Source organism: Nomascus leucogenys, chromosome 4 (genome assembly GCF_006542625.1).
Source record: "Nomascus leucogenys isolate Asia chromosome 4, Asia_NLE_v1, whole genome shotgun sequence".
Lineage (NCBI taxonomy): Eukaryota > Metazoa > Chordata > Mammalia > Primates > Hylobatidae > Nomascus > Nomascus leucogenys.
In genome coordinates, this window is record NC_044384.1 from 84,978,755 (window position 1) to 84,991,376 (window position 12,622).

At 51.7% G+C, this 12,622-nt stretch overlaps 1 protein-coding gene across 1 annotated transcript; it reads left to right on the plus strand.

Annotated features, from left to right (window-relative positions):
• The first annotated feature begins 17 nt into the window (after positions 1–17).
• TIGD3 (tigger transposable element derived 3) lies at positions 18–2,872 on the plus strand. Its single transcript, XM_030811182.1, has 2 exons — positions 18–220; positions 1,052–2,872. The coding sequence occupies exon 2, from the start codon at positions 1,068–1,070 to the stop codon at positions 2,481–2,483; it is 1,416 nt and encodes a 471-aa protein (XP_030667042.1). The 5' UTR covers positions 18–220; positions 1,052–1,067; the 3' UTR covers positions 2,484–2,872.
• Positions 2,873–12,622: the final 9,750 nt, after the last annotated feature.

The window sequence follows — 12,622 nt, forward strand, 5'->3', positions numbered from 1 at the left end:
GCCGCACCGCGGACTTCGCTGCCGGGAGAGAGCCCGGCGCGGGCGGCGCGCACGGGGCCCTGCTGTGCGCGCGCCCGCCCGCCGCCCGCGCAGCCCCTCGGTCCGCTCTGCCCTCGGGGTCGTGTCGCCCATCCCTCCCCTGTTCTCCTGTCGCCGCCCGGACAGGGGCTCGGGAGCCGGGCTAGGGGCAGGGGCTGGAGCCGCGGGACCAGCGCCTGAGGTGGGTGCGGAGCGGGAGGCCGGGCAGGCGGGCGCCTGGGGCCGCCCCGCCGACATACTCCGGGTCGAGGGGGAGTGACCGGCCAGGGCACGGAGCCCGGCTGCCGGCCTGCCTGGGTCCGGGCGTTCGTCCCCGAGCCCTGGGACCCTCTCAGGCCACCACCCTCTCCGCGGGGACACCCCGCCCCTCCGCTGCCCTCAGCCTCCTCAGACCTCCCGCCCTTTGTCGCTCGTGCACCTGCGCCGTCGGCCCTGCCCTCTCGCTCCCCTCAGGACGGACCCTCGCCTAGCCTCCCTCTCAGGACCCCGCACCAAATTAGCCTCGCTCCTTCAGACCTCCTCTGTCCCCTTTGTCATCTGTACACCTGTCACCTCAACGCTGCATCCACCCACCTCCCCGCCCCCAGCGGCGTCATCTGAATCCAGCCCAGGCTGCCTCCCACCCCCTCCCGGGGGCTCCTCCCCCGCAGCCCCGTAGGCCCACATCTGCCCCCTCGGCCCCAGTCCCAGGCCCTCCCCCGTCCGTACGCCTTTGTTATCTCTGCAGCTGTCCCCTCCACTCTTCATCCTTCTTCCCCAGTGAGGCCAGACCCCAGCCCAGACTCCCCTGTCCTTCTGAGTGGAGAGACGCCCCCTCCCCAGCTCTGCCCTGGCATCCTGGGGACAGGGCCAGCCGGCTTCCACTCGGCCTAGCCACTTCCTCTTTCGGCGGGTCCAGTCTCCCCTGGTGCCTGCGCACGTCCTCATCTAATCTCTTTTTCCTCCTGCGCTCCTTTCCTAGCTCTCCCGGCCTCAGCTTACTCTACCCGCTCATTCTTTCCTCCCCGCACAGGTGCCCCAGAGAGGCCATGGAGCTGAGCAGCAAGAAGAAGCTTCACGCCCTGTCCCTGGCCGAGAAGATCCAGGTGCTGGAACTTCTGGATGAGTCCAAGATGTCCCAGTCGGAGGTGGCCCGGCGCTTCCAGGTTTCCCAGCCCCAGATCTCGCGCATCTGCAAGAATAAGGAGAAGCTGCTGGCGGACTGGTGCAGCGGCACAGCCAACCGAGAACGCAAGCGCAAGCGGGAGTCCAAGTACAGCGGGATCGACGAGGCTCTGCTCTGCTGGTACCACATTGCCCGGGCCAAGGCCTGGGACGTGACGGGGCCCATGCTGCTCCACAAAGCCAAGGAGCTGGCCGATATCATGGGCCAGGACTTCGTGCCCAGCATCGGCTGGCTGGTCCGCTGGAAACGCCGAAACAACGTCGGCTTTGGGGCCCGCCATGTTCTTGCGCCTTCATTCCGCCCTGAGCCACCTCCTCCGGGGCTCACATCCCAGGCTCAGCTGCCTCTTTCCCTAAAAGACTTCTCTCCAGAAGACGTGTTTGGCTGTGCTGAATTGCCCTTGCTGTATCGGGCAGTGCCCGGCAGCTTGGGTCTGTGTGATCAAGTACAGGTGCTGCTGTGTGCCAACAGCAGGGGCACCGAGAAGCGGCGGGTACTGCTGGGTGGGCTCCAGGCTGCCCCGAGATGTTTCTTTGGGATCCGCAGTGAGGCTCTGCCTGCCTCCTACCACCCTGACCTGGGCATCCCCTGGTTAGAGTGGTTGGCACAGTTTGACCGGGACATGGGACAGCAGGGCCGACAGGTGGCTTTGCTGCTGGCTGCCCGAGTGGTGGAGGAGCTGGCAGGCCTGCCTGGGCTCTACCACGTGAAGCTCTTGCCTCTGGCCGCCTCTAGCACCACGCCTCCCCTGCCCAGCTCAGTGGTCCGGGCCTTTAAGGCCCATTACCGACACCGGCTGTTGGGCAAACTGGCTGCCATCCAAAGCGAGAGGGATGGCACCTCGCTGGCCGAGGCCGGGGCAGGCATCACGGTGCTGGACGCCCTGCATGTGGCATCTGCCGCCTGGGCCAAGGTGCCTGCTCAGCTTATTTTCAGCAGCTTCATTCAGGAAGGGCTGGCTCCCGGCAAAACGCCCCCTTCCTCGCACAAAGCCTCTGAGATGCCACCAGTCCCCGGCGGGCTGAGCCTAGAGGAGTTTTCCCGCTTTGTGGACCTGGAGGGTGAGGAGCCAGGGCCTGGAGTATGTAAAGAGGAGACAGGCACTGAAGACGAGGAGGGGGACAGAGAGGGTGCTTTTGAGCCCCTGCCCACCAAAGCTGATGCCCTCCGGGCCCTGGGCACCTTGAGGAGGTGGTTTGAATGCAACAGCACTTCTCCTGAGCTATTTGAAAAATTCTACGACTGTGAGGAGGAGGTGGAGCGGCTTTGCTGCCTCTGAAGGCGCCTTCGCTGCTTGCCAGAGCCCCTTCCTCTCTTGTTTCCCATGGAAACGGCCTCTTCAGAAGGCAGATCGGGCTGTCTCTTTCCTGTGGAAATAGAACTGTCATAAAGGTGTAGAAGGGAAAGAAGTTGGGACACCAAGTCTGAGCTTGGAGTGGCAGTCGTCCAAACCCCAGGAAGAGAGCTCTAAAGATGAGGCTTCGGGGGTAGGAATCCAGGATACTTAGTTTCTAAACCCTGCTTGAAAGTTCTAGAGCCTTTGAAAGGGAGTTAGTCTAGAGGCAGGCACGTAGAAAGGTGGAATTTGGGCTTTTTGGACAGACTGCTTCCTTGAACTCTGTGTTAAAAACAGTTCTGCTTCTGAAAATAAAGTTTCTAATCAGAAAAGAGGCCAGGGTGTTATTTTCATGGGAGAAGGGTAAACATTTTTCCATTCAGATTTGGAAAATTAAGTGCTGATGGTCGCTGCGGTGCAGCTGTCTGTCCATGACCAGTAGGGATCCTCCTCTTCCAGATATTCAGCAGCAAGGACTCTCAGGGCATGGGCCTTGCTTGTGGGCTACCCTCCTGAGAAGGAAGCTCTGGGACAGACAGATCCCAGCTACTGCCCCAGATAAGCTGCAGCTCCAATAGCTTTGCTCTCAAATTGTGTGTGTTTGGGGTTGGGCAGGCTATGGACATGTCAGGGAAACAGACAGGAGCCGGAATTGGAATGGAATAGTCATTCATTCATTTTTTTTTTTTCATTTGCTCATTTCACAACATCACTTCAGCAAGGCCTCCTATGTGAACAAGGTTGCAAAGATGACGTCTCTGCTGGGCAGAACCTTGCAGCCAATGACAGTAGAGTGTGATTAAGGCTGTGATAACGGCTGTGCAAAGTGCCTGGCCCCATAGAGCTAGGGAGACTCCAGGGGGAGTTGAGCCTTGAGCTGCAGTTTGAAGGGTGTCCCAGGCCAAGGGACAGCATGCGCAGTCTGATTGGAGTGAAGGAGCACAGTGTGCTGGGGGCGGGGGCAGGCAGTTCTGCCAGAGCATAGCATACTTGCGGAGGTAGGGGCAGAGTACAAGGAGAGACCTGGAGAGTAGGAAGGGCCTTTAGCCAACCAGGCTTAGGGGTAGGACACCAACAGAGGGTTTTAGGTAGGCAGGAACAAATCATTCTTGGGGTTCTAGAATAACGGAGTCTGTGTAGGGTGGGTCAAAGATGTGAAACCTAGAGGCAGAGAGCCTCTGACTGATCCAGGTGAGAGAAGGTGAAGCCTGAGCCAGATCCTGGGAGTAGGATGTAAAGAAAATGGTTTACCGGCCGGGCGAGATGGCTCACGCCTGTAATCCCAGCACTTTGGGAGGCTGAGGTGGGTGGATGACCTGAGGTCAAGAGTTTAAGACCTGCCTGGCCAACATGGTGAAATCCCGTTTCTACTAAAAATATAAAAATTAGCCGGGCATGGTGGCACATGCCTGTAATTCCAGCTACTCAGGAGGCTGAGGCAGGAGAATTGCTTGAACCTGGGAGGTGGAGGGTGCAGTGAGCCAGGATGGTGCCACTGCACTCCAGCCTGGGCAACAAGAGTGAAACTCACTCAAAAGAAAAGAAAAGAAAAGAAAAGAAAATGGTTTTACCTGGAAAGGATATGGGCTTTGGACGCAGATAGACTCTAGCTGGTAAAAATACAAGCTGCAGGCCGGGCACAGTGGCTCATGCCTGTAATCCCAGCACTTTGGGATGCCGAGGCTGGTGGATCACTTTAGGTCAGGAGTTCAAGAGCAGCTTGGCCAACATGATGAAACTCTGTCTCTACTAAAAATACAAAAATTAACCAGGCGTGGTGGCATGCACCTGTAATCCCAGCTACTTGGAAGACTGAGGCAGTAGAATCGCTTGAACCCACAAGGTGGAGGTTGCAGTGAGCGGAGATCGCACACTGCACTCCAGCCTGGATGACAGAATGAGACTCCATCTCAAAAATAAAAAAATGAAATAAAAATACTGGCTGGGCATGGTGGCTCACGCCTGTAATCCCACCATTTTGGGAGGCCGAGGCGGGTGGATCACCTGAGGTCAGGAGTTCGAGACCAGCCTGGCCAACATAGTGAAACCCTGTCTCTGTCAAAAATACAAAAATTAGCCAGGTGTGGTGGCGAGCGCCTATAGTCCCAGCTACTCAGGAGGCTAAGGCAAGATAATCGCTTGAACTGGGAGGTGGGGGTTGCACTGAGCCAAGATCGCGCCACTGCACTCCAGTCTGGGCGAGACAGCGAGACTCCCTCTCGAAAAAAGAATAAATAAAATAAAAATACGGGCTCCAGGCCAAAATCCTAAGGGTGACCTTTCAGGCTCCACCATTGGCAGTCATAAGACTTTTGCCTGGCAGGTCTCATGGAGGGAAGCTGCCCTCTCACCCCAGCTTGGTGCATTGCAGGTTTCCGGACAGAGTGGCAGTCAAGGACTCCAGGCCCCTAGACTGCCCTGCTCCTAAGCTCACCTGCATTCCTAGCCGGGCACCTCCATTCAGGGACCTGGGCTGAGGCAGTTTCCAACAGCCTCTAACAAGACCTCCTTACTAGGAGCAATGACTGAGATCCTTTCTCCACTTCAACTCAGTACCTCTCATTCCATCCTTTCTCCACTTCATTCAGTACCTCTCATTCCAGCCCTTCTCCCCTGCCTCCCTACAGCCCACTTCAGGTCAGGTCTGTAAAGAGGCAGGAGCTTTTATTCTTTTTATTCTGAAACTCTTTGACGGTGAGACTGTTCCTGTCTGACCCTCGTCCCGTGCTGCTCTGTAAAATGGAATGCTGGGGAGCTGGGGCCTGTTTTTGCCTCTTGCTTGTAGGTTTTAGTGAATGAAAAGAAGCTTTTGTGTTACTTTCAGCTTGCTTTGTTGTCCTAATTGACCAACTCCACACCTGGAAGCTCGAACTAACAATTCCCTTTCAAACACTTATGAAGCCACCTGCGGGCCTTCCATTTTCTAGGCTGAGATCCCAAATCATTTAGTCTTTCCCCACAGAAGTCTATTTTTTCTACCCTGAATTATATAAATTGTTCTTTTCTGAAAACTTTCCAGTTCTGACATACCTCTTTTTATTTTATTTTATTTTATTTATTTTTGAGACGGAGTCTCACTCTGTTGCCTAGGCTGGAGTGCAGTGGCGCAATCTTGGCTCACTGTAACCTCCGCCTCTCAGGTTCAAGCGATTCTCCTGCCTTAGCCTTCTGAGTAGCTGGGATTACAGGTGTCTGCCAACATGCCGAGCTAATTTTTGTATTTTTAGTAGAGACAGGGTTTCACCATGTTGGTCAGGCTGGTCTCAAACTTCTGACCTCAGGTGACCCGCCTGCCTCGGCCTCCCCAAATGCTGGGATTACCCAGGTGTGAGCCACTGTGCCCGGCCTATTTATTTATTGTTTGTTTGTTTGTTTGTTTTTGAAATGGAGTTTTGCTTTTTTTGCCTAGGATGGAGTGCAATGGCACGATCTTGGCTCACCGCAACCTCCACCTCCTGAGTTCAAGCAATTCTCCTTCCTCAGCCTCCAGAGTAGCTGGAATTACAGGCACCCGCCACCACACCGGGCTAATTTTGTACTTTTAGCGGAGACAGGGTTTCTCTATGTTGGTCAGACTGATCTCAAACTCCCAACCTCAGGTGATCTACCCGCCTTGGCGTTCTGAAGTGCTGGGAATTACAGGCGTTAGCCACCACGCCCGGCCCATGTCTCTTTTTATTTTATTTTATTTTATTTATTTATTTTTTGAGACGGAGTTTTGCTCTTGTTGCCCAGGCTGGAGTGCAGTGGCACGATCTTGGCTCACTGTAACCTCTGCCCCCAAGTTCAAGCAATTCTCCTGCCTCAGCCTCCAGAGTAGCTGGGATTACAGGCATGCGCCACTATGCCCAGCTAATTTTGTGTTTTTAGTAGAGATGGTGTTTCTCCATGTTGGTCAGGCTGGTCTCGAACCCCTGACCTCAGGTGATCTGCCCTCCTCAGCCTCCCAAGTGCTGGGATTACAGGCGTGAGCCTGGCCCTATATCTCTTTTTAAATGTCGAAATCAAAATTACAGGCTGGGCATGGTGGCTCACGCCTGTAATCCCAGCACTTTGGGAGGCGGAGGCAGGAGGATCACCTGAGGTCAGGAGTTTGAGATCAGCCTGACCAACATGGAGAAACCCCATCTCTACTGAAAATACAAAATTAGCCGGGCTTGGTGGCGCTTGCCTGTAATCCCAGCTACTCGGGAGGCTGAGGCAGGAGAATCGCTTGAACCCGAGAGGTGGAAGTTGTGGTGCATCGAGATCGCGCCATTGCGCTCCAGCCTAGGCAACAAGAGCAAAACTCCATTTAAAAAAATAAAAAAATACACAATCTCTACAGGTCTTACCAAAGCAACAGAGAGCAGATAGATTAGCTCTCTGTCCTCAGGTGTCCCACTCCTGTCAGAGTAGCAGAATATAACACAATGCTGTACAGCTGGCCTCTTCCCAGAGCTTTTTAAAAAGAGCCATAGTTAACCTCTTCCTTCCTTGAATCTCTATCATATGGCAGACATTTCCCAATTGCAGGTAACTTCATCTGCTCATGCAAGCAGTATTCCCCAAACACTTAGCTTGTGGCTCAGGCCCTGTTCTGGGACCTTAAAGTCAATGGTGAACAAGACAGAGAGGATCCCATCTGTCAGGGTCCTTACTTTTTTTGTTGTTGTTTGTTTTTTGTCTTGTTTTGTTTTGCTGTGTTTTTTCAGACAGAGTTTTGCTCTCGTTGCCCAGGCTGGAGTGCAGTGGTGCCATCTCTGCTCACCACAACCTCTGCCTCCCATGTTCAAGTGATTTTCCTGCCTCAGCCTCCTAAGTAGCTGGGATTGCAGGCATGCGCCACCACGCCTGGCTAATTTTGTATTTTTAGTGGAGACAGGGTTTCTCCAATGTTGATCAGGCTGGTCTTGAACTCCCAACCTCAGGCGATCGGCCTGACTCTGCCTTCCAAAGTGCTGGGATTACAGGCGTGAGCCACCACGCCCGGCCAAGGCCCTTACTTTTTAGAAGAGGGAGAGCAAGAATAGATATTAAACCCATGAGCACAGTCATTTTAGACAGCGAAAGGTGTCAAGATGAAAATAAAATAATGATGTCAGAGAGAGTGACAGGGTGCGTAGTCAGGAAAATGACCTGTGAGCTGCGCTGTGAATGATTTCTCTGCAAAGGGAACTATGGGTACCCATCCAGATGGTTAGAAACAGCTTCACAGGGTTAAGAAACAGAAAGCAGTGCCTGTGGCCGCAAGTGAGGGAGGCCAAGGAGGGGAGGAGGTCAGAGAGGTGGACAGGGGCCCTTCACCAGGGAGTGTTTAGATTGCATTCTAAGCAAAATAGGAAGTTGGTTCGCTTTTTTTTTTTTTTTTTTTTTTTTTTTTTTCAGGGTGGGTTGGGGCTGTGTGGTTTAGATAAAGGAGGAACAAGATATGTTTTGTTTTGTTTTTTGTTTTTTTGAGATGAAGTCTCACTCTGTCTCCAGGGCTGGAGTGTAGTGGCACAGTCTCAGCTCACTGCAACTTCTGCCTCCTGGGTTTAAGCGATTCTCCTGCCTCAGCCTCCTGAGTAGCTGGGATTACAAGTGCCCGCCACTACGCCCAGCTATTTTTTTGTGTGTGTATTTTTAGTAGAGACAGGGTTTCACCATGTTGGTCAGGCTGGTCTCAAACTCCTGACCTCATGATTCGTCCACCTCGGGCTCCAAAAGTGCTGGGATTACAGGCGTGAGCGATAGCGCCCAGCCGCGAGATATGTTTTATGTGTGTGTTTTTGGTTTTTTGTTTTTTCTTTAGAGACAGGGTCTCACTTGGGTGCCCAGGCTGGAGTACAGTGGCACAATCACGGCCCACTGCCACCTCAAATTCCTGAGCTCAAGCAACCCTCACTTCTCAGTCTCCTGAGTGGTGGCTGGGACTACAAATATACAAGTGTGCACCACCATACCTGGCTAATTAAAAAAAATTTTTTTTGGTAGAGAGGGTGTCTCTCCATCTTGGCCAGGCTGGTCTAAAACTCCTGGTCTCAAGCAATCCCTCGGCCTCCCAAAGTGCTGGGATTACAGGTGTGAGCCATTGCACCCAGCCTATGTTTTTGTTTTGTTTTGTTTTGTTTTGTTTTTGAGACAGAGTTTCACTCTGCCACCCAGGGTGGAGTGTAGTGGTCTGATCTCGGCTCACTGCAACCTCCGCCTCCCAGGTTCAAGCGATTATCCTGCTTCAGCCTCCCGAGTAGCTTGGATTACAGGGACATGTCACCTAGCTTGGTTAATTTTTTGTATTTTTAGTAGAGACGGGGTTTCATCGTGTTGGCCAGGCTGGTCTCGAACTCCTGACCTCAGGTGATCCACCTGCCTCACCTCCCAAAGTGCTGGGATTACAGGCGCGAGCCACCACACCTGGCCTATGTTTTATGTTTTTAAAAAGTCTCATTCTAGTTGCTGCATGAAGAACGGATCGGGAGATGGGGAGCAAATGTGGAAATTCAAGACCAAGTAAGTTAGGAAGCTCCCACGGTTGCTTGGACATCCTAAGAGGTAGGATAGAAAGGAAAGAGAGGCAGCAAAGGCAGCATCTACTATTCCCAACAGACCTCATCTTTTATCAAGGCCAGGCAATCCGATCCAATTATGCAAGTGTTGCCACATGCAGAGCAAGGCAGGGGAGGGAAGGACAAAGACGTTATGTTATTTCAGTGTATTTCCAAGCCTGTAATGAACACCCTCTATGTTCAGATGGCACCTAAGGCTCCCAGGCAACAAAGATAAGGAAGACACAGTCTTGTTCCTAAGCTGCCCTCAAACTAGAGAGAGAAATAGAAAATTATCTGTAATATAGGTCAGAGAACAAGACAGACAGGATCGCTCCTCTTAAGGCCCTTTAAACAAATCAATATTTCTAAAGTGCTTACTACTGGCCAGGCACTGTTTTATTTATTTATTTACTTATTTATTTTATTATTTTTTTTTAGATGGTGTTTTCCCTCTTGTTGCCCAGGCTGGAGTGCAATGGCGCGATCTTGGCTCACTGCAACCTCTGCCTCCCAGGTTCAAGTGATTCTCCTGCCTCAGCCTCTCTAGTAGCTGGGATTACAGCTGCCCACCACCACGCCCAGCTAATTTTTGTATTTTTAGTAGAAACGGAGTTTCACCATGTTGGCCAGGCTGGTCTCGAACTCCTGACCTCAGGTGATCCACCTGCCTCCTCCTCCCAGCGTGCTGGGATTACAGGCATGAGCCACCGAGCCTGACCCAGTCCCTTTAAATATATACCGAGAAATGGAATGGCTGGATCATATGGTAGTTCTATGTTGCATTTTTTGAGGAAATTCTACGCTGTTTTCCATAACAATTGAACCAAGTATGTCCCCACCAACAGCGTGCAAGGGTTCCTTTTTCTTCACACCTTCACCAACACTTGTTATCTTTTTTTTTTTTTTCTTTTTTTTTGAGACAGAGTCTCGCCCTGTCGCCCAGGCTGGAGTGCAGTGGTGCGATCTCAGCTCACTGCAAGCTCCACCTCCCGGGTTCATGCCATTCTCCCGCCTCAGCCCCCGCGAGTAGCTGGGACTACAGGCGCCCGCCACCGCACCTGGCTAATTTTTTGTATTTTTAGTAGAGACGGGGTTTCACTGTGTTAGCCAGGATGGTCTCGATCTCCTGCCCTTGTGATCTGCCCGCCTCGGCCTCCCAAAGTGCTGGGATTACAGGTGTGAGCCACCGCGCCTGGCCGCTAATTTTTTTTTTTTGTACTTTTAGGAGAGACGGGGGTTTCACCGTGTTAACTAGGATGGTCTCGATCTGCTGACCTTGTGATCTGCCTGCCTCAGCCTCCCAAAGTGCTGGGATTACAGGTGTGAGCCACTGCGCCCGGCCTATCTTTTCTTTTCTAGGCTGATGGAAGGTGATATTGTGGTTCTGATTTCCATTTCTCTGATGATCAGTGATGTTGCGCACCTTTTTGTAAACTTGTTGGACATTTGTATGTCTTCTTTCAAAAAATATCTGTGTAGTTCCTTTGCCTTTTTTTTTTTTTTTTGAGATGGAGATTTGTTCTTGTTGCCCAAGCTGTAATGCAATGGCGATCTCGGCTCACCGCAACTTCCACCTCCCGGGTTTAAGTGATTCTCCTGCCTCAGCCTCCCGAGTAGCTGGGATTACAGGTGCGCGTCACCATGCTCAGCTGATTTTTTGTATTTTTACTAGAAATGGGGTTTCACCATGTTAGCCAGGCTGGTCTTGAACTCCTGACCTCAGGTGATCTGCCTACCTTGGCCTCCTAAAGTGCTGGGATTACAGGCGTGAGCCAGCCGGCCGCCCATTTTTAAATTGAGTGATTTGATTTTTGCTATTGAGTTGTGTGAGGGAATTTTTTATTAGTTGGACTTAATCTCTGGAAAACCTGAAGATCCTGATTTAGAATGCCCCCTGTTTGAAAAATGTGTAGTTGCCGGGCGGGGTGGCTCACGCCTGTAATCCCAGCACTTTGGGAGGCCGAGGCAGGTGGATTACCTGAGGTCAGGAGTTCGAGATCAGCCTGAGCAACATGATGAAACCCTGTGTCTACTAAAAAATACAAATTAGCCAGGCATGGTGGCAGGCACCTGTAATCTCAGCCACTCGGGAGGCTGAGGCAGGAGAATTGCTTGAACCTGGGAGGCAGAGTTTGCAGTGAGCCAAGATAGCACCATTGCACTCCAGCCTGGGTGACAGAGCAAGACTCCTTGGAAAAAAAAAAGAAAAGAAAAAGAAAAATGTGTAGTTACTCCCACGAGACACAAGGGGACACTACTAGCATGATACATTCGTTTCCTAGAGGCAGGCATCCCAGACCTGAAGGGAGTACAGGGAGCATACACGTGGTTCTGAATTCATGGGTCCAGATATTCCTAAGTTTTTTCCACCACAAAGGAAAGGGGCAGGGTTTGTTTATCAACTCCCTTTACTGGTGGGTGGAGGTTTTCTGGTCTACCTTTCACTGCATGGGTAGCCCCTTCCAGGATCCATAGGAATCTACTATGATCCTTGGTTTCAGCTGCCCCACCATATGTGGACTCAAGGTCTAATCTGTTCTCCGCAGTTCCTTAATGTCCAAGGTCATGGAGTTATCAGCATTTGGCCCAGGGGTGGCCCCAGTTCCAACACCTTGATTTACACCCTTTCTTGTTTTGAAGGGATCCTTGGGAAGTTCCCTTACTTTTTGCAAAGTTAGCAATGGTTTTGAAACTATCTTTGTTTGTTTATTGAGACAGGGTCTCCTTCTGTTGCCCAGGCTGGAGTGCAGCGGCAAGACCCTGGCTCACTGCAGTCTCAAACTCCTGGCCTTAAGCAATCTTCCTGCCCCTGCAGCAGGATAATTAAGGAATCAGAGAGACCGAGGGGTTGAGGAGGAATCATTTAATTATTTAGGTGCACCCACCCAGTCGGATTAACATCCAAAGGACTGAGCCCCGAACAAGGAATCCGGTTACCTTTTAAGCATTTAGTGGGATCGGGGGAGATTTGTGCAGGGGGAAACATATTACAGAAACGAGAAACAAAGACAGTTATTTAAGACATGCATTACATTATTTCTTACTTTTCAAGGAACAACATGTTTTATGACTTGAGATTATCTGTTTAGTGACCTTGCAGCTGCACAGCTAGAGAAACAGGGTTCACAATGCCTGGGAAAGGGAGAGATAAGGCTCACTAGCCACAGAAAAACAGGCAGTCAATTTTTTTTTTTTTTTTTTTTTGAGGTGGAGTCTTGCTCTATGGCCCAAGCTGGAGTGCAGTGGCGCGATCTCGGCTCACTGCAAGCTCCGCCTCCTGGGTTCACGCCATTCTCCTGCCTCAGCCTCCTGAGTAGCTGGGACTACAGGTGCCCACCGCCACACTCAGCTAATTTTTTGTATTTTTAGTAGAGATGGGGTTTCACCGTGTTAGCCAGGATGGTCTCCAACTCTGACCTCAGGTGATCTGCCCACCTCGGCCTCCCAAAATGCTGGGATTACAGGTGAGAGCCACTATGCCCAGCCTGCTTACAGATTTTTAAATTTCTTTTAATTCTTGTTCCACCTCAGCTTCCCAAAGTTAAAAATTATATTTATTATCACTGATAGAGA